The sequence below is a fragment of the Hydra vulgaris genome, chromosome 09 (assembly GCF_038396675.1).
Source record: "Hydra vulgaris chromosome 09, alternate assembly HydraT2T_AEP".
NCBI classification, from domain to species: Eukaryota; Metazoa; Cnidaria; class Hydrozoa; order Anthoathecata; family Hydridae; genus Hydra; species Hydra vulgaris.
In genome coordinates this window covers 20,404,170-20,429,251 of record NC_088928.1, presented here as the reverse complement: position 1 = coordinate 20,429,251, position 25,082 = coordinate 20,404,170, and the positions used below count along the sequence as shown (strand labels likewise).

At 29.3% G+C, this 25,082-nt stretch overlaps 1 protein-coding gene across 1 annotated transcript; it reads right to left on the bottom strand.

The window, feature by feature from the left end:
- Window positions 1–594: 594 nt before the first annotated feature.
- On the bottom strand, window positions 595–21,718 carry LOC100197660 (putative ankyrin repeat protein RBE_0220). The gene is made up of 3 exons (XM_065805012.1): window positions 20,550–21,718; window positions 20,292–20,469; window positions 595–936 (listed from the first exon to the last, which is right to left on the bottom strand). The coding sequence occupies exons 1-3, from the start codon at window positions 21,624–21,626 to the stop codon at window positions 788–790; spliced, it is 1,404 nt and encodes a 467-aa protein (XP_065661084.1). The 5' UTR covers window positions 21,627–21,718; the 3' UTR covers window positions 595–787.
- Between the last annotated feature and the right edge of the window lie 3,364 nt (window positions 21,719–25,082).

Below are 25,082 nucleotides of genomic sequence, written 5' to 3'. Positions count from 1 at the left end.
GCAACTTGGCAAATAATATCAAGAGTTTGCGGCATCGGAATGGTTGGGTATCGCTGATGTATGCCAACGTTAAATCCATCAATAATTCGCATAATGCCAGGGTGTACCCTATGAACATTTAGTGCTTTATAAAGAACATTATTTATCAAGCCATGTCATCAAAAACTGATTTATAATGAAAAAGTATATTTTGGCTAATGCCAAATTCCATTTGGCAGGATTGAAAAGTCTTGTCATTTAAGAGGAATGACCTTTGTAAACTAAATAGGGAAATCAAAAATAAATTATAATTTTTATGAGGGAATAATACCTTACATACTACTTATAAATATCTATTTAATATTGAGTAAAGACAATTATAAATTTTTAGTAATAGTCATTTAAGACTTGTGTCACGGAAATAGGTTCTTTCCGTGACTCAAGTTTCAATGGTTACAACAAAAAATAATATTCCACATACAATATCTTTACCCAATACTAAAAAGATATTTATAGGTAATATGTAAGGTATTATGGGCCCCATCTTAACAAACCTTCGTCCAAAATACTTAAATTTTGCATAATAAATTAAGTTGATTTCAAAATGCACACACAAAAATTAATTCTTCATATCTTAGCTAATCTTTTTTTTTTTTCGTTGGCTGCATGTTCGTCTCTTCTTCATGTTTGTCTCTTTTTATGTTTGTCTCTTCAGCAACGTAAAGAACACGGCATTAGTAATTTTTAGCGGTTTTTTTGTTAAAATTTATAATATTTAAAGTTATGACAATAAAAACAGCAATGCAACTCATGATTCTTTTTGTTTTAAAAGTTCTTTTATTTTTTCGTGGTTTAAATCGCATGCTAAAACATATGGAGTGACAGTTGGCGGAATACCCATTTTTAACGATTTATCTGCACCATAACGCAATAGCAAACCTACCATGTGAAGATCACCTAAAATAATTTAAATTAGTTTATAAAGTTGTTATAAAACTTAAAAAATATACGTGAATAAACTTTCAAAATATTGAGATGCCTTAAAAAAAACGTAATATTTGCATTTTAACTTTTAAAAATTAAAAGAAATTTTTAAAAGTCATTTAATTAAAAAATTAGTTTCATTTAATCATTCAATTAAAAAATTTGGGATTGCCCATTAATTGTCAAAGAAAAGAGGGGGGAAAAAGGTCTAAAATTTTTTGACAATTGCTGACAGGGGGGAGGAAGGAGGTCAGGAAAAGTTGACATTACGTTACTCATTTTTAATAAATTTAATTATTCAAAAAAAGGGAAAAAAAGATTTGATTTGGGAGGAGTGGAAGGTAATCAAATGTTGACATTATTTTATAGAGTGAGTCTCTGGAAGCTTGACAAGTTGTCGACGAGGGGAAGGAAATTGCCTAATAATTGTTGACCTAATTAATGGAATTTTGCAAATTATTAATTAATAATTATATAGTATGCTACGCAGATTTATATTTGAAAATATAAAAAATTCTTTTTAAAATTCATGAAAATATAAATATAAGTCTTAAAAACTCATGAAATCAACATAAAAACATTTTTAATTTAAAATACTTCTTTTTTTTAACAATTTAAAATTAAATATTGTGACAAGAATTTAATGGAAAATAATGCTTTATTGTGATCATTTTAGAATGTTTAAAATTATAATAAAATAAATATTTTTTAATTTTTCTTATATTTCAAATTTTTATTGAAACAAAAAAATAAAAATAAAACTTGCAGTTAATCATATAATGGTCAACAATTGATTACCAGATTGATTTTTTTTTACTCATATTCTTGTCTTTGGGTATGAAGTTCATAAAATAAGGTTCATTTCACTGAAAAACATTTGTCTCTATTCTACTTCAGTAATTCCTAATATTTCAAAATAACAATTCAAACCAATTGAAATCCTATAGGGTTCTTATTATTTTATACGTGTTTGTCCATTATAAAGGAGCTCCAAATAACTTCATGTTTTCCTTTTTCTCAATTTCAGTTTCATTATTTTATCTCCTTATGTGTCAACGAATTTGCACAAAATTTAAAAATTCTCTAGATATAAACATCCTTAATGCATTCTTAGTGGAGAAATAAAAAAAATTCAAAAATATTGGCTAAAACACCACAAATTTTTTTTAAGATTTGTAAAACTCTAGTATCTCAGGTATAGTTCTGTTATCTCTGGTACAGTTCTGTTATCTCAGGTACAGTTCTAGTATCTCAGGTACAGTTTTAATATCTTAGGTACAGTTCCAGTATCTTAGGTACAGCTCTAGTATCTCAGGTACAGTTATAGTATCTCAGGTACAGTTCTAGTATCTCAGGTACAGTTCCAGTATCTCAGGTACAGTTCTAGTATCTCAGGTGCAGTTCTAGTATATAAACATGCATTCTACTTCAAAGATTATCTTTATTTTATACAAAGTTTGTGTTTAATAGCTGAAGATTGCCAATTTATGAAATTTTAAACAATTTTAAAACCATTCTTATTTTTTGCAGAACTAAAAAATAAAACCGCAATAGGAATGATAAAGGGAGTCATTCAATCAGTTTAATAAACAAAGAAATTTGTCACAAATAAACATATGTAAAATCTAAAGATGTCAAAAAAGTCTCTAGCCCCAGTGAGGTAGGAAAAATTTGATTACTAGTTGCTCTGGGAATAAAATGAATGAATATGCAACAGTTTGTCTGTACCATGAATATATGCGTTACTCCACAATTCTTATAGTTATGATACCAAGAAGATTCTCTCAATAAATTATGTAGAGCAGACTAGGGTAATATGAGCACCTTGTTAATATAAGCATACTAAAAAATTTCTGAGATGTAAGCAGTGAAATTAAAGTTGCTTTGTATTTTTTGAATCAACTTTATTTGGTAATAAGAGAAATCAGTATAATTAACATAAATCTATACGCGGTAATTAGTGGCTCTCATCTAATTAAAATGCTATTAAATTTTTTGCATTGTTAAAATGTTTTAATCATGCGTGAATAAATCTGACGCAAAACTTTGATGCTAAAATAATGAAATTTAATTTTTCATAAAGAAAAATATGTTACCTAGAAATCTGTTCCATTTTTTGTTTGAAAAACAATTCATATAAACATTTAGTTTTGACTTGGTTTAAAGATACCATTTTTGTGTAATATGAGCATGATCAAATTACCCAGTGTTTTTCATTGAAATTACCTAGTTTAAAGTCAAAAAATTGAAGTGGTTTTAATTGCTTTTTGAACAAAAACAAAAATAGTAAAAAATTTTAATATTTTAACAATACTAAATATTTTTCCGTAATTTAAATTTAAAAAATTTGCATTTTTATTGTTTAAAGGTTTGAGTTAGTAATATTAAAAAAATAATGAATTAATTTTTTAATTAACTTTGTTTAATTAATTTTTTAATAAATTAATAAAGATTTTTTTTTTTTGCGTAAATCAAAGTAGTATTGTTTTAATAAAAAGTGGCCTAAAATTTGATCTTTTAATGATAAGTTTTGTTAATAACGAATCATTATATTCCACAAATTAGTTCTGATTTTCTGGTAGGTAATTTTTTACTTATTATGTTATTTTTTTGAGCTAATTTAAAGTGCTCATATTACCAAGTGGTCTGGGTAATATGAGTACTTTTGCTACTTTTTCAAAATCCAAGAATTCTTGGATTTTGAAAAAGTAGCAAAAGTGCTCATATTACCCAGAACACTTGGTAATTTGAGCACTTTAAATTAGCTCAAAAAAAAAGATCCAAAATTTTTGGATCCAGCATAGCTATTCTTGAAAACAGTCCAACTTTTGCTTAAGGTGCTCATAATACCCTAATCTACTCTAAAGAAGTTAAACATTAAGTAAATGACATGGATATACTTTTGGAAAAAGCAAAGAAATAATGTCAAGTTCCAATCACAATCTGAAAATTCAACAACTAATATTGATTCCAACTTCTTGATCTAACAAATATATAGAAGAAGAATTTAATATATCTAGTTAAATGGTGCAGATATCACACAAATTGCTGCAGAAAAAAGGTATTTTATCTTAACCTGAAAAAATAGAAAGAAGGAAATACATCAAGAGACTGTTAATAAAATTATTGAATTTTATTTGACAATGAAATTAGCAGGCAAATGTCTAGAATTTAATCTAAAAAAAGATTTTTTGTGAGTATAGCTCGGAGATCTCACATGCAAGAGCATGCATACTATAAAAATGTTAAGTTAATGGTTAGTGTAGTTAAACTATCAAAGGATTATAAAAAATTTATTGATACGCTTTTTTTTAGTAGAGTTAACAAAAATTGCATGATGCAATGATGCTCTTTGTATCCTGAGGATGCTATTTTAAGACATGATCTTGAAAATGAGTTTTCAAGATGATATTGCTGAAGAAGATGATTTTTGTATATATTACAAATAATGAAAGAAAACAGAGCCATCAAAGTGTAACTGAAACCACAAGCAGCTTCATTAATACTCTGATAGATACAAAAACCAACTGTTTGTTTTTACAATACAAAAAGTCTTCTAAATATATTTAAAAACATTCTTTTTGCTTCTTTAATTAAAAAATGAGTTACATAGTACTGAGGTCATATTTATATACATTTTTCATAGTACTGAGGTCATTTTTATATACATTTTTACATAGTACTGAGATCATTTTTATATAGTACTGAGGTCATTTTTATATACATTTTTTCATAGTACTGAGGTCATTTTTATATACATTTTTCATAGTACTGGGGTCATTTTTATAATTTTTTTGAAAATTATGAGTTTGTTGTACAAGACGAAATTCGAAGTTTTCATTGGAACTTAATTCAAGTAATATTGCATCCAACAATAATTATTTACAAAGTAAATAATGTACTAAAATGTGATTCAATGTTAGATCTCTAATGATTTGCTGTTTAATGTAGAAGATATAGTATATAATGTAATGAAGTTTACAATTAAGCATATTAAAAGCAATATTTCTAAGGAAATAGAAACTGTTTATTACTTTTTAGATTGATGAGCCAACATAAAAACTTCACTTTATAAATATTTATAAATATTTTCACTTTATAAATATTTGCTATCATGAGCAAGAACTTGCAATGAAATGTGCATGGCCTCTTTTTGCAACATGTCATGGTAAATCACATGGTGATGGTATTGGTGGGACTTGCGAAAAAACAAACTTCAATTGCTAACCTTCATAGAAAAACAACTAACCATATACTTTCTGCAATCTTTCACTTATGACAATTTGAAATCTTAGGAATTGGTTTTTACATATCTAATGCATCAAACACAATAATCAGAATTGAAGCAGAGAAACATGCAAAAAAGAAAAGTGCAAAAAATTTACCAGGCACTCGTTTCTATTACAACTTTACTCCTATAAGTATTACAAAAATTGAAAAATTGAAAGATGTTTCTGAATAACTAGAGTATTAATTTGTTTTTAATTTCCAAACTGATGAAATTAATAAGCTTGTTTACAAATATTAGCCTAGGAATGTTTGTACATGATAACAATCAATGGATCAGACTAGTTAAGGAGATTGATGTAGATACATGATGATATATATAATAATATGATATTTTTTTTTTTTTTTGTTATTCACCTCCTCAAGGCCAAGAAGGCCACTACAGATGAGGAGGCTACTTAATGGTGGTTATAACCCTCTCTCAACTCTATAACTCCGAAATACGAACCTCGACGAACAAGGCCGCTGCGCGGAGAAACAAGTTGAGCGCGGTACTACCAGGGACGTGGTGGGGATCGAACTCGGAACCTCTTGCTTATGAAGCGAGCGCTTTACCACTACACCACTACCGCTATATATATATATATATATATATATATATATATATATATATATATATATATATATATATATATATATATATATATATATATATATATATATATATATATATATATATATATATATATATACAGGGTGATTTAATCAAAAGTATAAACTTTAAAATTGAATAAAAATTGTAGATCAAATCGGATTATTAAGTCTGATACACCATTTTAAAGATAAATTAAAAGGAAATTGAGTAATAAGAATTTCTTTTTTATTTTTTATCAATATGACCTCCATTTTTTTCAATTAATAAATGACATCTTTTTGTAAAATTCAAAAACGTTGATTCCAAAGCCGAAGTGTTTTTTTTTTAAATTTCTCTCGTGATGTTCTCTTTTAAATCATCCAAAGTCTTCGGTAATGGCTTATAAACTTTAGACTTAAGATAACCCCATAGGAAATAATCACATGGATTGAGGTCTGGTGATCGTGGAGGCCATTGTTGCTTGGCAATGAATTTCTCCCCAAATTTACTTTGTAACCACTCTTGAACCATATTAGCCGTATGCGGAGTAGCCCCATTTTGTTGAAAGCCCCATCTTGTTTTTTTGGCAGGAAATGGCACACCAAACCAAAACTTTCGCATCGTGCAACGGTTTCTCTATCCAATCCTCAGGTCTCTCATTCAGCCACATTCTGTTATTTTGCTTGTTGATCGACTCAGTAAGGTAAAAATAGGCTTCATCTGTAGTGATCAACCATTTTTGAACATCTTTTTCCAAGTCCAGCCACGATTGAGCAAAAATGACCCTTTTTTCATAATCAAGTGGCAATAGTTGATGAGCACTCTGGTATTTATACGGTTTGAGTTGTAAATCTTTGAGAAGAATATCACGGCAAAGGCTGTATGAAATTTCAACATCAACTGAGGCTTTTCTGATCGACAATGTAGGATCTTCGAAGAAGAGTACTTTCAGCTTATTTCTGGCATTAATTCGAATGTCTCGCTCATACCTCGGTTTTGGTGGCAAATCAAGTATTGTTCCGGTTGTATCAAATTTTTTAGATAATTTAGTGATAGCTGTTGCCGTTGGACAAGGTCTGTTCTTAAATTTACTTCTATAAGCTCTCTGAACCAGACTTACGCTCTTCAACTCGACCAATTTTTTTGTTAAAAATATGCGTTTTTGACTAACGTATCTCATGGCTGTGCTGTTATTTTAATTTTTTTTGAAATTATTAACATTAAATTTCCTTTTTATTGAGCTTTAAAATGTACTATCGCATGTAAAGTATTTGCAATCCAAAAATTAATTATGTTAATTTAAAGTTTATACTTTTGATTAAATCACCCGGTATATATATATATATATATATATATATATATATATATATATATATATATATATATATGTATAGAACCCTTAGATGTTGTCCGAAAGTTTTTTCCATAGTTTGTTGACAAAAAGTAAAAATTAAAATGCAAGACCGGAATTTTTTTTTTTTATTAATGATAGACTGCCTGCCCCAACCAAACCCTCAGTCGATGTAGCAGCACTCCCTTGCGGGTCAGGCTATTTGTCAGTCGATGTAGCAGCACTCCCTTGCGAGTCAGGCTATTTATCAGTCGATGTAGCAGCACTCCCTTGCGAGTCAGGCTATTTATTAGTCGATGTAGCAGCACTCCCTTGCGAGTCAGGCTATAAGATAGTCAATGTAGCAACACTCCGCGCATGATTTACAGTAAAAAAAATAAAAATAAAAACATTTTATTAAAAAAAATAAAAATAAAAATATTTTATTAAAAAAAATAAAAATAAAAACATTGTTTATATTGTTAAAAGCATTTAGAATGTTTTAAAAACATTCAGAATGTTTTTAAAAACATTCTGGTCAATTAAATTTGCGTTTTTATGGTTTTTTTATGTAACGATTAACTTGTAATTAAATTAATGGTTTTGACTTTCGTCCAACACGAAAATGTTGGACGAAAGTCAAAAGTAATTAAAAGTGACGTATGTGTTGGCGTAAGAATCACTTTTTTCCTTCCGCTCTTCCCAAAGACAACAAACTATAGATCTATATATATATATATATATATATATATATATATATATATATATATATATATATATATATATATATTTATATATATATATATATATATATATATATATATATATATATATATATATATATATATGATCCTTCAGTTAAGTAGCCTAAAATAACTTATTTTTTTGTCTATGTAAAAATGCATATCAATAAAATAATAATAATAAATGATAAGAATATTTATTTATAATGATTATTTGTATATTTATAATAGTAATAGTTATTATTATTCATAAAATATTTTGACAGTTATAATTATAATACTTTAAATAAATATTTATGATGTTTTGAAAGTCTCTAAGAATAAAAGGGCAAAAATATAACTATTTTAGGCCATTTAAAAGTAGGATTTTATTTTTATATATATATATATATATATATATATATATATATATATATATATATATATATATATATATATATATATATATATATGTATAGAACCCTTAGATGTTGTCCGAAAGTTTTTTCCATAGTTTGTTGACAAAAAGTAAAAATTAAAATGCAAGACCGGAATTTTTTTTTTTTATTAATGATAGACTGCCTGCCCCAACCAAACCCTCAGTTGATGTAGCAGCACTCCCTTGCGGGTCAGGCTATTTGTCAGTCGATGTAGCAGCACTCCCTTGCGAGTCAGGCTATTTATTAGTCGATGTAGCAGCACTCCCTTGCGAGTCAGGCTATAAGATAGTCAATGTAGCAACACTCCGCGCATGATTTACAGTAAAAAAAATAAAAATAAAAACATTTTATTAAAAAAAATAAAAATAAAAATATTTTATTAAAAAAAATAAAAATAAAAACATTGTTTATATTGTTAAAAGCATTTAGAATGTTTTAAAAACATTCAGAATGTTTTTAAAAACATTCTGGTCAATTAAATTTGCGTTTTTATGGTTTTTTTATGTAACGATTAACTTGTAATTAAATTAATGGTTTTGACTTTCGTCCCACACGAAAATGTTGGACGAAAGTCAAAAGTAATTAAAAGTGACGTATGTGTTGGCGTAAGAATCACTTTTTTCCTTCCGCTCTTCCCAAAGACAACAAACTATAGATCTATATATATATATATATATATATATATATATATATATATATATATATATATATATATATATATATATATATATATATATATATATATTTATATATATATATATATATATATATATATATATATTTATATATATATATATATATATATATATATATATTTATATATATATATATATATATATATGATCCTTCAGTTAAGTAGCCTAAAATAACTTATTTTTTTGTCTATGTAAAAATGCATATCAATAAAATAATAATAATAAATGATAAGAATATTTATTTATAATGATTATTTGTATATTTATAATAGTAATAGTTATTATTATTCATAAAATATTTTGACAGTTATAATTATAATACTTTAAATAAATATTTATGATGTTTTGAAAGTCTCTAAGAACAAAAGGGCAAAAATATAACTATTTTAGGCCATTTAAAAGTAGGATTTTATTTTTATATATATATATATATATATATATATATATATATATATATATATATATATATATATATATATATATATATATATATATATATATATAGAACCCTTAGATGTTGTCCGAAAGTTTTTTCCATATTTTGTTGACAAAAAGTAAAAATTAAAATGCAAGACCGGAATTTTTTTTTTTAATAATGATAGACTGCCTGCCCCAACCAAACCCTCAGTCGATGTAGCAGCACTCCCTTGCGAGTCAGGCTATTTGTCAGTCGATGTAGCAGCACTCCCTTGCGAGTCAGGCTATTTGTCAGTCGATGTAGCAGCACTCCCTTGCGAGTCAGGCTATAAGATAGTCGATGTAACAACACTCCGCGCATGATTTACAGTAAAAAAAATAAAAACATTATATTAAAAAAAATAAAAATAAAAACATTTTATTTAAAAAAATAAAAATAAAAACATTGTTTATATTGTTAAAAACATTCAGAATGTTTTTAAAAACATTCTGGTCAATTAAATTTGCGTTTTTGTGGTTTTTTTATATAACAATTAATTTGTAATTAAATTAATGGTTTTGACTTTCGTCCAACACGAAAATGTTGGACGAAAGTCAAAAGTAATTAAAAGTGACGTATGTGTTGGCGTAAGAATTACTTTTTTCCTTCCGCTCTTCCCAAAGCCAACAAACTATAGATCTATATATATATATATATATATATATATATATATATATATATATATATATATATATATATATATATATATATATATGAAATATATGATAATAAAGACTTTTAAGTAAGACGCAAGGTATATGCATCCATGTTAGCCTTCAAGATCATATTATTGGCCTTCAAGAAATGATGTGTGCTGGGTTCCATTAACAGACTTATTTTTAATGATTAATATTCCGACAATTGTCGGAATAATAAACATTAAGATTAATTGAGCATCAAACATTGAAGACAGCTGGGTGGAGTTTAACCAGAAAACATTTTTGAAACTGTTTAAGATTTTTTACTTTTAGTATTTTTAATAACTTTTTAATGTTCATGGTTTATATTTGCAAATAATATATTTTTAGAGTTAATTATTATAAAAATTTCAATCCAAATAAATCAGATTTAAAAAAAAATACCTTGCAGTTTTTTTGTATTATGGTGTTACATATAGAATCATATTAAAAAAATTTCAGAATCATATCCTTTAGGCATCTCAAGGTATACTTTTTTTTGTAAGGGGCATCAGAAAACTCAACAAAACGGTTGCACCGTTTTGAAAGTAAATTTTCATATAGAAGATTTGATTTTGTGGTATTTTAACCATCGTTTTAAGTACAAATTTTCATCACCATTAAACAAGTATTACATGAGTTAAAGCTAATAGTTTGACACAATGTGTTTAAAAAATCAATAGAACTGAAATAAACAGTTGGGACTGAGTATTGATATCTCCAAAACTGTAAGGAGTTGGACACTAAAATTTGGAGAGAAGTTTTTATCATTTATTTAAGCTTGTATACCAAAAATTATTAAAATCTGAGATGACATGTTGTCAAGTATAACTTGAATTAAGCTGGAACGTCCCAGTTTTCATTTTTCTTAAAATCCCTGGTAGTACTGAGCTCTACTCGATTCTTCGCCCAGCGGTCTTTTTAGTCAAGGTTTGTGTTTCGACCTTCATAGTCTTGAGGAGGTGAATTGAAGAAAAAAGATTATTCAATAATTTTTAACAAAATTATATAAACAAGGTATTTCCTGAGACTATCAAGTTTCGAAGGTGCTATTTTCTCAAATTTTGATTTTTGAATTCCTCAAATAAAACTCTTTCCAATCTTTCCAGCATTATTTCAACAGGTGATACCTCTAGAATCTTGTCAAATTCTGGTGTCAAAAAACGTGATTTTTAAATTTAAACTTTGAATTGTTTAGACCACATTTCAATTATAGTCAAATATAAAATGTTCTGAGTTTGATTAATTTTATTATAATTATATGAAAAGCCGAAAACACAGAATATTATACATTTAAACTCAAACAGTTTCAGAACATTAACTATGAAGTTTCGAAGGCGTAAACGTTTTTAAGGTGGGTCTAACTGTAAATGACTCCTCCTAAAACTTTTAAGTGTTTTTTTTTTATAAGAAATAATTCTATAGCTTGTATTTGCAAATAATAATTTTATTGGATTAACCTTTAAACAACTTTAGGAAACTGGTACCCACAATAATATATATATATATATATATATATATATATATATATTATATATATATATATATATATATATATATATATATATATATATATATACATACATAGTTTGTTGCATTTGGGAAGCACGAAAGGAAAAAAAAAGGTTCTTACGCCAACACATACGTCACTTTTAATTACTTTTAACTTTAGTCCAACATTAGAGTGTTGTCAGAAAGTCAAAACCATTAATTTAATTACAAATTAATCAATTTTTAAAAAACCCACAAAAACGCAAACTTAATTGACCAGTTTTAAAAAAATTCTGAATATTTTTAAAACATTCAGAATGTTTTTAAAACATTCAGAATGTTTTTAAAACATTCAGAATGTTTTTAACAATATAAACAATGTTTTTATTTTTATTTTTTTTAATAAAATGTTTTTATTTTTAATTTTTTTAATAAAATGTTTTTATTTTTATTTTTTTTACTGTAAATCATGCGCGGAGTATTGCTACATTGACTATCTTATAGCCTGACTCGCAAGGGAGTGCTGTTACATCAACTGACAAGTAGCCTGACTCGTAAGGGAGTGCTGCTTTATCAACTGACAAATAGCCTGACTCGCAACAGAGTGCTGCTACATCTACTATCTTTTAGCCTGACTTGCAAGGGAGTGCTGCTACATCGACTGAGGGTTTGGTTGGGGCAGGCAGTCTATCAATTAATAAAAAAAAAAATTCCGGTCTTGCATTTTAATTTTTACTTTTTGTCAACAAAATATGGAAAAAACTTTTGGACAACATATAAGAGTTATATATATATATATATAGATCTATAGTTTGTTGGCTTTGGGAAGAGCGGAAGGAAAAAAGTGATTCTTACGCCAACATATACGTCACTTTTAATTACTTTTAACTTTAGTCCAACATTAGAGTGTTGTCAGAAAGTCAAAACCATTAATTTAATTACAAATTAATCGTTTTTTAAAAAAACCACAAAAACGCTAATTTAATTGACCAGAATGTTTTTAAAAACATTCTGAATGTTTTTAAAACTTTTTGAATGTTTTTAACAATATAAACAATGTTTTTATTTTAATTTTTTTTAATAAAATGTTTTTTTTTTTTTTTTTTTTAATAAAATGTTTTTATTTTTATTTTTTTACTGTAAATCATGCGCGGAGTGTTGCTACATCGACTATCTTATAGCCTGACTCGCAAGGGAGTGCTGTTACATCAACTGACAAGTAGCCTGACTCGTAAGGGAGTGCTGCTTTATCAACTGACAAATAGCCTGACTCGCAAGGGAGTGCTGCTACATCGACTGACAAATAGCCTGACCCGCAAGGGAGTGCTGCTACATCGACTGAGGGTTTGGTTGGGGCAGGCAGTCTATCATTATTAAAAAAAAAAAATTCCGGTCTTGCATTTTAATTTTTACTTTTTGTCAACAAAATATGGAAAAAACTTTCGGACAACATTTAAGGGTTCTATATATATATATATATATATATATATATATATATATATATATATATATATATATATATATATATATATATATATATATATTAGGGATATGACTTTTTTGCAACCTACTAGGCCTGTATCGTAATTCAATGAACTTTTATGTAAAAAGAACGAATAGATGTTTCATTTTGACATATTTTGAAAAAAGGTCACCCCAAAACCAAAAAATCGAATTTTCAATAGGTACACTTTTGTACAGTAAATGAATATTAAAGGCTGAAGATGTTGTAAGAGTCATACTCCTGTTGTTATTTTATTTATTTATGCAACATGTACTGTGATATAACAAAAAACATTATGTGATATATAATTATACAAGTATTACAAAATTAACAGTATCAAAGCGTCTAGTACAACAATATACATAACTGTCTGTGTCTATAGGCCTACTGTGTTTAGTACATGGGTCACATGATGCTCACGTCTCATAAAGAGTCTAGCGCTTATTACTTAGAATGAATCGAAGTTGCAGTTTGTCTTTCTTTCTGCAGGAAGCATACAGGTCTTGCATCACCTTGATTGCACGTTCAGCTATCTGATTACTTCGTGGTATGTCGATGACGGATGGCTCTTTCTTCCAGTGATTTTTGAATGACTGCAATGCCTTTTTGTAAGGCTTCAATACATCAGATAAATTCTTGAAGTCATTGTCATTGTACTTTTGACTACTAAACCAATGTTCTGCCCACTCATATGAAATGAACCTGCAAACCTTCTCCAAATTCTTTCTCGCTTCAGGCATAAGAATGAACGCCAGAATGGCGAGAATGGCTCTTGAGTTCCATCTGGCATTGCTCATAATAGGAATGTTCTGAAAGTGAATCAGAGGGAAGTTTCTTTGTTCTTCATAGAACCTAAACACTCTTGTTAAATGGTACAAAAACTTCATATCGTCTCTCCACCCTGATTTATCAAGAATTTCTACAGTTCCATTCACAAACTTATCCTTCAGTTCATCATACTTATTCAACAGTTCAGACACAAATGGGTATTCAATGTTTGGAGATTTGGTATCACCCCCAAGTTCTTCGTCCATCACCAGACGGAGAATCCTGTCTAGTACGTGATGCTGACAACCGATAAATTGTGGTATTGTGACACCCTTTAATTTAAACATACGTTGCAACTTCACAACAACTCCATTTCTCTTCCCAGTATTGACGTTTGTTGTATCAGTAATGATCATCTTAATTGAATTCCACAAGTTGTATTCATCAATAAGTTTGGCAATTTTTTCAGCAACAGTTTCAGCTTTGCCATCTTTTAAACGCAGTGCATCAAGTTTCACGTCAGTTCTTTCATTCTGAAGTACAACTACCTGATATTCCTTATCATCTATTCGTTTGCCGTCAAAGTGTAAGGACCACTGTTCCATTTTAAGTTGTTGTATCATTTCTTTTTTTAATTTACCTGCCTCTTTGAATATGGACTTGTAAATTGCTGATTGACTTGGAGTTGGAATATCAACACCTTTTTGTGATAATACATTGCATATTTTAGCAGCTTTCTTTGTGGAAACTCCACTTGATGTAACCATACTTACAGCAAATTTACTTTTGTAGTGCTTTCTAGTTTTTTTCTGAGTGTCCTCATCATCGTCTTTATCACCGTCGTCGTCTTCATCATCTTCACTCTTACTTTTGCAGTTTTCAGATTCAGTACCACTGTCTGTGGTAGACAGGACTTGTGATGTGGAAGGTATTGCTGTTCCAGACTGGACTTTCCTTCTCTTGGAAGGGTGAATGGTTTCTTTACTTGCCACTTGTCCTGTTGAGTACCCCACCTGTCCTTTACTTTCTTTTTGTAGGTGGTATAGACGTTTATCTTCCGAGGATAACCACTGGCCATTCACTTTCGTGATGTCAAATAATGCATTGAGAACATCATATTTTCCACGCTTGACACATTCATCATAGACCTTCAGCACCTTCATAAGCTTTGCTCTTATCACTTGATCAGACACACGTGGAAAATTCAGTTTATTGTCCCACAATTTTGTAATTTCCTTAGAAATTTGGTCTATTCGTTCTTTTCTTCCTTTAACATATGCTCCGAGAAACTGGTATCTTCCTACAATCTGCAATTGAAGTGGTAAATAATGAAATAAATAGAATTAAGCTGAGAATTAAGCTTAAGATTAAAACATCGGTCAAAAATGAATGTATAAAAATGGTAAATCAAATTTTTATTTTGGGGGTGACCTTTTTTTGTTGCAGAAAGCTATTTGGGCCTTTTTTCATGATTTTAGGTAAAAGTTCATCGATTTATGATACAGGAAACATTTTATTTGAAAAAAAATTAAAAAGTCATATCCCTAATATATATATATATATATATATATATATATATATATATATATATATATATATATATATATATATATATATATATATATATATAATAATTATATATATATATATATATATATATATATATATATACATATATATATATACAATCTACAATATATATATATATATATATATATATATATATATATATGTATATATATATATATACAATCTATATAAATATATATATACAATCTATACAATATATATATATATACAATCTGCTTCATGTCTTGCTGCCTTGTAGGATACGTCTTTTTAGGCAAAGGCAAGGAGACACCAACTCCGATTTAAAACACCCCCTGCCTTGGGGCTCTTGGTTGAGTAAAGGCTAGAGATGGTGTCTCGATAAAAATACTCATCTTGGGCAGATGTTAAATGCACCCGGCTACTGTCTTGTAGAAGGCCTCCTAGGCAAAGACTTAAGGGGTAAACAGATTCTATCTGTTGACCAGCTTCGCACCCCTTCTTCATCTATTAGGCTGGCGCAGATGTATTTTTAATACATTGTTTCCAGTTTAGGATGTTGAATGCTGGATCTTTTTGACTCAATGCATGGGTTTTGCTTGTGTCTCTGTCTTTATGACTAGGCAACTCATTCTATTATCTCCTAATGAGGGTACAGCTCTAAAACTCAGTTTTATGGTTCTGAGGCCGGCTGGTAGTCAGGTTTCCCGAACTCTGTGGTAGCTTCCATCAACAGCTGAAAAATATCAAAGTATTAACAGTGCCATGTTGCACATGGATGGTGTCCCTGTTTGTACTTTTGGTGTGCATTGCGGAGGCCACATTTGGAGCCCTTTGTTACGGCTTAGGGTTTAATAGTAGTAATGAGGCAATTGCTTGGGCTATTAAGCGGTGTTCTGAGTACTATCTATGCTTTGAGTCAAGTTCTTCAATCTAATTTAAAAATGAATAAAGCAACAAAAAGTATAAAACACAAAAAACCATCATCATCACCAAGTTCTCTAAACCTATCATTCACTAATATTCGTGGTCTTCGAAGTAACTTTTCTTCTGTCGAGTCTTATCTCTTGCAAAGTTCACCAGACCTACTTGCTCTTTGTGAGACTAATTTGAGTTCGGCTGTCCCATCTTGTGATCTTAGTATTGATGGTTATCTTCTTCTAATTCGTAAAGACTCCAATAGTCATATGCTTGGCCTCGGCATTTACATTTGTAAGAATTCATCCATTTGTCGTGAAACTAGGTTTTAATCCTGACTATTTTTTCATGTGCTTTCGTTTAGCACCACTTCACACTATTGCCTTTCTCTTTGTTCTATATCGCTCTCCTTCATCTCAAGACTGCACTCTTTTTGACATTATTTTTGATCATATTGACCAAGCCCTCTCTCTTTATCCATCAACTAATATAGTTGTTGTCAGTGACTTTAATGCTCACCACTCTGAATGGCTTGGCTCTAGTGTCAGTGACTCGGCAGGCATTAAAGCTTACAACTTTTGCCTTTCTCAATCCCTAACTCAAATAGTCAACTTTCCAACTCGCTTTCCTGACAACCCAAATCATCTACCTTCTCTACTCGACTTATGTCTTGTTTCTGATCCTAGTCAGTGCTCAGTTTCTCCACATTTACCCTTAGGTTCTTCTGATCACAGTTTGATCTCTCTAAAACTAATATCTCATTCTTCTCATCACCTGAATCCCCCTATTATCGAACCTCTTACAACTACAGTAAAGCTGACTGGGATTCTTTCCGTGATTCTCTTCGTGATGGCCCTTGGGTAGAAATCTTTCGTCTTCCTGTCAACAAATGTGCTTCTTACATAACTTCGTGGATTCAGGCTGGCATGGAATCTTTTATTCCCTCTCAACGATTCCAGGTCAAGCCTCACTCTCCTCCATGGTTTTCCTCACACTGTGCTGCTGCGATTGCCAATCGAAACCGTTACTTCCATGTTTATCAGCAAAACAATTCTCCAGAAAACAGACGTCTGTTTATTACTGCTAGAAACAATTGTAAAAAGGTTTTGTCTAATGCCAAAACCTGCTATTCTCAGGTCATGAAATCTCGTATCTCATCTCAAAAATTAGGCTCTCGTGACTTCTGGAGAATCTTAATAATATCAATAATAAGGGCAAATCTATAATACCACCTCTCTTGTATGGTTCAGACTTTGTCACCTCACCTAAAGACAAAGCTGAATTGTTTGCTAAAAACTTTTCATCAATATCATCTCTTGATTCCACTAGTTGCGTTCTACCTAATATTGACAACAAACAGGTTGATCCATTGCTTGACATTCATATCACTCCACCATCTGTATCTAAAGTGATTTCCTGCCTAGACTCTTCTACAGCTTGTGGCCCGGACAACATACCTGTTATTGTCTTGCAGAAGTGTTTTCCGGAGCTGTCATCTATACTCTCAAAACTATTCAACAAGTGCTTATCAGAGTCTTTTTTTCCAGCCTGCTGGAAAGCGGCATCTGTTATCCCTATTTTCAAAAATTCTGGAGAGCGATCTGATTCGTCTTACTACCGTCCCATCAGTCTTCTTCCTATAATAAGCAAGGTTTTTGAATCTTTAATTAACAAACACTTAATTTCTAATCTTGAATCTAATAGCTTACTTTCTGACCATCAATATGGATTTCGATCTTCTCGTTCAACAGCTGATTTGCTGACAGTAATAACTGATAGGTTTTATCGTGCATTAGATAGAGGTGGAGAGGTTAAGGCCATCGCTCTTGTCATTTCAAAAGCTTTTGATAAAGTTTGGCATGCTAGTCTTCTCCATAAGCTTTCTTCTTATGGTGTATCCGGCAACATCTTTAAGATCATTGAATCCTTCCTTTCCAATCGTAGCATAAAAGTTGTCCTCGATGGACAACACTCTTCTTCTTATTCTGTAACTTTAGGGGTTCCTCAAGGTTCTATCCTTGGCCCTATACTCTTTTTAATTTACATTAATGATCGTCCAGATATTCTCACATCTAAAGTGGCATTGTTTGCTGATGATACTACCATTTATTCTTGTCGTGATAAGAAACCAACACCCTCTGATTGCTTGGAGGGGGCATTTGAGCTTGAAAAGGATCTCACTTCTGCTACAGCATGGGGCTCACAGTGGCTGGTGAACTTTAATTCAGATAAAACTCAATTTTTTTCAGCCAATTGTTATCGCAATAATTTAGATCTTCCTATATTTATGAATGGTAATGTACTCAATGAGTCACCTACTCTTCGTCTTCTTGGATTAACTCTTACTTCCAATCTTTCTTGGAAACCATACATCAAATCAGTTGCAAAATTAGCATCTGCTAAAGTTGCATCTCTTTATCAAGCTCGTCACTTTCTTACTTTGGATTCTATTCTCTATCTCTATAAATCTCAAATCCAGCCTTGTATGGAATACTTTTGCCATATCTGGGGCAGATCTTCTAATGATGCCCTTTCTCTTTTAGACAAGGTGCAAAAACGCATTGTAAACATAGTTGGACCTGCTCTTGCAGCCAACCTCCAACCATTATCACATCGTCGTAATGTTGCTTCTCTTTCTCTTTTCTACAAATACTATAATGGGCACTGCTCTAAAGAGCTAGCCTCTCTTGTGCCATCTACTAAAATTCATTCTCGTGTTACTCGTCACTCAATTAAGTGTCATCCTTTTTCTGTGACTGTTCTTAAGTGCTCCAAAAACGCTTATTTGTCTAGTTTTTTTCCTCGAACATCAGTTCTTTGGAATTCGCTTCCTTCATCTTGCTTTCCTGATTCGTATAATTTGCAATCTTTTAAGTCGTCTGTCAATCGTTATCTTGCTCTACAATCTTTATCTTTTCTCTTTCAGCAACTTCCAACTTTAATTAGTGGCTGCTTGCAGCCTTGTTGGAAGCAAAGATGTTTAAAAAAAAAAAAATGTGTTGTGTGTGTTTAAGAGAGAGAAATGTAGTATGTGCTTTGTGTTCATTTAAGTCACATTAAACATAATCAAGTATTATTAATCCATGAGGCCACAAACCCAGTTAAATAACTAACTTTAATAAAAAAAAGTCTGAATAACTAATAACATGAATTAAGAAGTAATAAGCACAAAGACATAATATAAAAGAAAATAATAGACAAACTCGTATTTATTTTGTCTATAATTTTCATGATAATAAAACTGGCGATTTCCAATTTACTCTCATTTAATTATAATCTATATAAATATTTTGTAACAAATAATAGTATAAATTAGTGATGTTATCAAAGAATAAATTAGGTTCCAAATAGAACCACGTACAGAACAGAAAAATACAATTTTTAGTTACTAAATAAATAAATTTTAATTTCTCACAAAATATAACAGTAAAAAAAGTTTTAACAGTATACTGTTTCTTTTAAATAACATTTTATATATTATTAAAGATTTTAAAAAAGTTATAGAGTTGCATGATGTATCATAGAGTCATACCAATTGTTAAATGCAGTTTAAGTATAGCACACAGAAGTCACGCAGGGAAGTTGCAAACTTGTTTGGCTCATATAGTTATTTTTATGAAAATAAATTGCTTGTGAGTGTTTCAAATGAAAAATTAAACCCATAGAACTCATATTTAATATAATTTAATCATAATAATATATTTTCAATGAGAAATAGCAACACATATTTTTAGTTAGTGTTCAGAGTTTAGATTTACTATACTTAAATCTATTTAAATATATTATTTAAACTTATTGTGACCTTAACACACAAAAACATAAAATAATATTTTATTACTAATAATGTTTTAAGACTTATTTTTTATTATGACACTTTAAATAACAATTTCAAATACTGATAACACTTATAAGATTACCTAACATAACAGCTATATGAAGTGGAGTTGCATATTCGCATTGATAATTAAAGATATTGACATCAGCACCACTTTTCAATAAAAAATGAGTCATTTCTAGATCCCCTTTTCCTACAGTATAATGAAGAGGGGAATTACCATTGTCTGCTGCTTCATTCAAACAAGAGGAACTTAGATACTAACATGAATAAAAATTTAAAAATAAAACTAGAAAAAAAAATTTATAGAAAATATTATAATTTTAAAATAAAGCCATACTGAAAGTAACAATTCCGCTAACTCTTTTTCTCTCTCTACTATTGCAATAAATACCAAATTTCTCAAATGATTATCACATATTGTATTGTAACAATATTCTTTTTGATGATTTAAAAAATACAAGCAAACATTTTTATACCCTTTTTTGACAGCATAAATCATCCAATCATTAATATAACAACTTGACTTAACAATGCTATTTTCAATCGATGTTAAATTACATACTAGCTGTGTATTTTTAAAAAAATTAAGAATGCCATTAATCATATTAATTAATCCAAAAGCACGAAAAGCCAACAACCACTGTAAGTTCTGCTTACTTTTCACTTTACAAACAGCTTTTTTAAGAAGTGATCTGTAGTGGTCACTTTTTCCATTTAAAAAAATTATTATAATGTCTAATAAAATTTCAGAACCTTTGCTACCTTTTAACTTTTTAGGGTATTCTGCAACTACTGTTTGAGCCAGTGCAAAAATATTACTTTCTGTTAAATATCCACCCTCAAAGCCAGCATGAAAAGCATATTTGAGTTGATCAATTAAAATCGAAAATTCTAACTCAATTAATTTATTCCACTTGTGTGTAGACATATTTAAAAAAAAATTGCAAAACTCTACAAATTGGTTATTTTTCTTTAAAAAAAGTATTATAGTTTCACGATTAAAATCCAACTCTTGCAACCAACTATTAACAATTGTTCCATCCACAAAACTTAAAATGTTTTCAAATTTGCTAAAGTTCGCTTTTTTTATGTCTTCATGGATACTACCTATCATAAAATTTTTTGAGTACATTTCACAAACAGCTGGTGCAGAAACAGGCCTTTTCAAAAAAGGCTGGGAAAAATTCTTTGTTCCAAAAGCTGTATTAGGTCTATTTCTAAATGGCAAAGTATTAAAACTACTAATTGTTAATGTTGAACTTGATCTAGATAGCAAATAATCCGTTAACTTGTCAAAATTTCTACTTTTAGCATTAACTTCATCATCGCTTATTTCATCTGAACTTGTATCATTTCGAAGTGAAATTCTGGATATATTTATTACTTCTCTGAGATCTTTAGTACTACGAGCCATACATCAACAATGTATTATATATTTACAGGTACCTTAATAATAAGGCAATATTTTATTCAATTTAAATTAATATTATAAGATATAATTATTATATGTTAAAATATAATTTGAACATTTTGCAAGTAGATTTATAACTAGTTATAAACTTTCATATTTAAACATTAATTTAACGACTCTTCGCAATTAAAATTGAGTGTGTGAATGTTGGAAAAAAGTGTGAACAAAAACTAAACGTGAGTAACTAAAAACAACGTGCCCGCACTTTTTTTTTTGTTTTTTTTTTTTTGTTACTTCTTTCTGAATATTATGTTGCTCCGAGAACAAATGGAAAGCGCCAAACTAGCATATACAACAGTTGAAAAAAATTAGTTTATAATAAAAATTGGGTGGCCGGTTCTAGACAAGTTTCAGGAAAGCCTTTCTAGGAAAGAAACATAAAAATTCTTGCTATGATAGAAAAAAATATGATTACTTTTTAGGATAGAATAATTGAAGGATAGAAAAGAAGAAAGAAATACATATATCCTTTCTGGCAAAGAAAAATGAAAAACTTGCTAGCAAAGACTTTTTTAGGATAGAAATCGCACAAGTAAAAGTCATTTTCTTTCTAGCAAAGAAAATTGGAAAAACGTACTAGCAAAGAAATTTTTGAAAAGAAATTTTAAAAACGTGCTAGCAAAGAAATTTTAAGAAAGAATTTGCGCGCAATTTGGTAATTACAGTTATGATTTTTAATTGAATAAATGTTAAATAATTATAATCGCATTAATTTTGGTTCGATCAGAAAAATTCATTGAAAATTCAAAATATTTTATTAATAAAATATCTCAAATTTACTATATAATATTCTATTTGCACAAATCTTAGTTGCATTTTTTTATTAAATTAGTTTACTGCATAAAGCCCTTCAAAATATTTATTCTAACGCAACAAAATGCTAAACTATGAGTAAACCAGTTAATTCCAAATTGATGTACAAAACTTTTATTATAAATGGTAATTCTGTCTTAGCAAGTTTTTTTGGATTAATGAAATAAAATTCTTTCCTAGCAAGTTTTTCGCGTTTATTAAATAAAATTCTTTCCAAACAAGTTGTTTACGTTTATTAAAAAATATTCTTTCTTAGAAAGTATTTCAAGTTTCTTTTCAAAATTTCTGCCAAAAAATATTCTTTTGTAAAAATTCTTTTTTAGTAAGGTTTCTTTATTTCTATCATAAAACATTCTATTCTGAAATTATTCTTTCCTAGTTTTCTATCCTCTTTTTATTCTTGTCTAGCATGGCACATCAAAAAATGATTTATGTAGCGTTTCTTTGCAAACATCAAAATACTATAACTAGAATTTTTAAGTGCACTGAACTGCAATTACTTTTAATTTTTTCGGTTTAGTGGCTGTTAATAAAGACTTTTAAAATTTGCGTCAAATTATCTCATTTCAACATATTCGTTGTATAGGCTGGTTTGTCGGTAAGTCATCCAAATACCCGACAATTATGAAGTTTAGTCTTAATATATTAATAAAATTTTCAATAAAATAATTAATATAAAAAATCTTAGCTAAAAGCTATAGCTTTCCTCGAAAAACTGATAATTAATGCTTTCTTTATTAATCTTAATTATCATGCATTCACTACTTTATAATCATTAAACTATGTTTGGTGTTAAAATATTTTGTTATATATCAGTTTTAAAAAACATCGTCTTCATTAATTTGAGGGGGGGGGGGGGAGGGATTGCCCCACACCCATATACATCCGTATAATCGATCCGGGTTTTAACCTGCTGCAAGTAATTGGGTTCAAAAACAAACCTGTATTTTAAAACACTAGTTGCTATTTGTGCGCTTGTAAAAACTTTGCCTAAGCTGAAATGTTTTGCTGGCAGTTTACTAAAGAAATCTTTATATATATATTTTTGAATTTGTCTTTTTGTTGTTTGTTGAATTTTATCCCTTCATAAAATCTGTTGAAGCAATTTGCGCTAACTTCTTATAGATTGCAATAAACGCCAATATTTAGTGGCTGCAGAGTATGTGACGATTGGTAAGCAAAAGATTAAAAACAAAATCACCAGAAACATTTTTAAAATGGCGGGAATATAGACGCCTGTGAGCAAATGCACAGATTACGAATCTTCCTTACATCCAAACGGAGAGATTGCGTCTATGGGATTGCATGGACCATCCTTTGTACTGACGTTTCTTCATTCAAAAAACAGTTGCAGTAGCAGTGATGCGATTTTCAACTGTATAATTATGGTCGTTTAGTACCATGCCGGAAAAATACATGCTGCTTACCTTGATCACCAAAGAAACTTGATCAAAATTCTAAAATGAAATGTTTTACTTACTTTTTTGAGTTTGCTTTGTAGTGTGTTGAAATACTTTTGCAGTGTATTAAAATACTTTTGCAGTGTGTTGAAACCCGCTCTGATTGATGAAATAAAGTTAAAAAGGGTCTTACGCTTAAGATAATAAAGGCGCAAGAGGTGCAAATGTGTAAGATATGCAAGAGAAGAGAGTTCAGCGCATGCCGCATTTGCTTAAACACTACAATTTCGCACGCATGTGCAAGAAGCTTAACTGGCTGATGCGTTAGTATAATAAATCAACAGGTTGATAGAAAGCTTGTAAAAATTTATCTGGTGCACTGTTGGAAAATAATTGAGATTGACTTTGGTTTGCAAATAGTCGACCACTAGTGGGATTTCATTGCAAGTTTTACCAAAGCTTAAAGATATTTTAATGGGCGTATTTATTGGAGTTATTACAAAGCTGTTGCGACAATCTCGTATTTGAACCAGGAGATTGCCGCAACAATTTGGCAACATTGTTGAGTGAAAATTTGATGGTTTGTACTTTTGCTAATACAAGCGTGATTTTTTTCTTTGCGTGCAAATTTTTTCGAGGTGTATTTTATATTAGAACAGACCTGATAATAATCGATTTAAATGTATACAAAGAATTTATAGAGATTTATTAGTTAGTTTAAATAATAAAATTAGAGCAAAAGTTTGGTGTTATTTAGTCACCAGAAAAATTATTATTCCATGCTATTTCAAACTTGTTACGACCAAGTATTTAAAAATTTAATTTTATTTCATTTAAAAAAACCTAGAAGCATTTTTTTTTTTTTTAATCTTTTTCTTTTTTAGCTTTATATATATATAACTATCTGTTGAACACGATTAAATTCAGCACCTTTTAATTGTTAATTACTCAAAAACTATTTGACAAATTTTTTAGCACACTGAAGCTAAAGTGCTGTTGTTTGATTGTAATGATAATATGTATTGGTTATCATTGCTATCGGATTAAAATGAGTAAACAAAAATTAAATTAAAAAAAGTTTTAGAAATTTTTCTTTAAAATTCTTCATTGTCACAAGTTGACATTTTAAAACTGACCGTTGTTTCTCGATCATCAGTTGAATTTATTTTGCGACAATATAAACAGA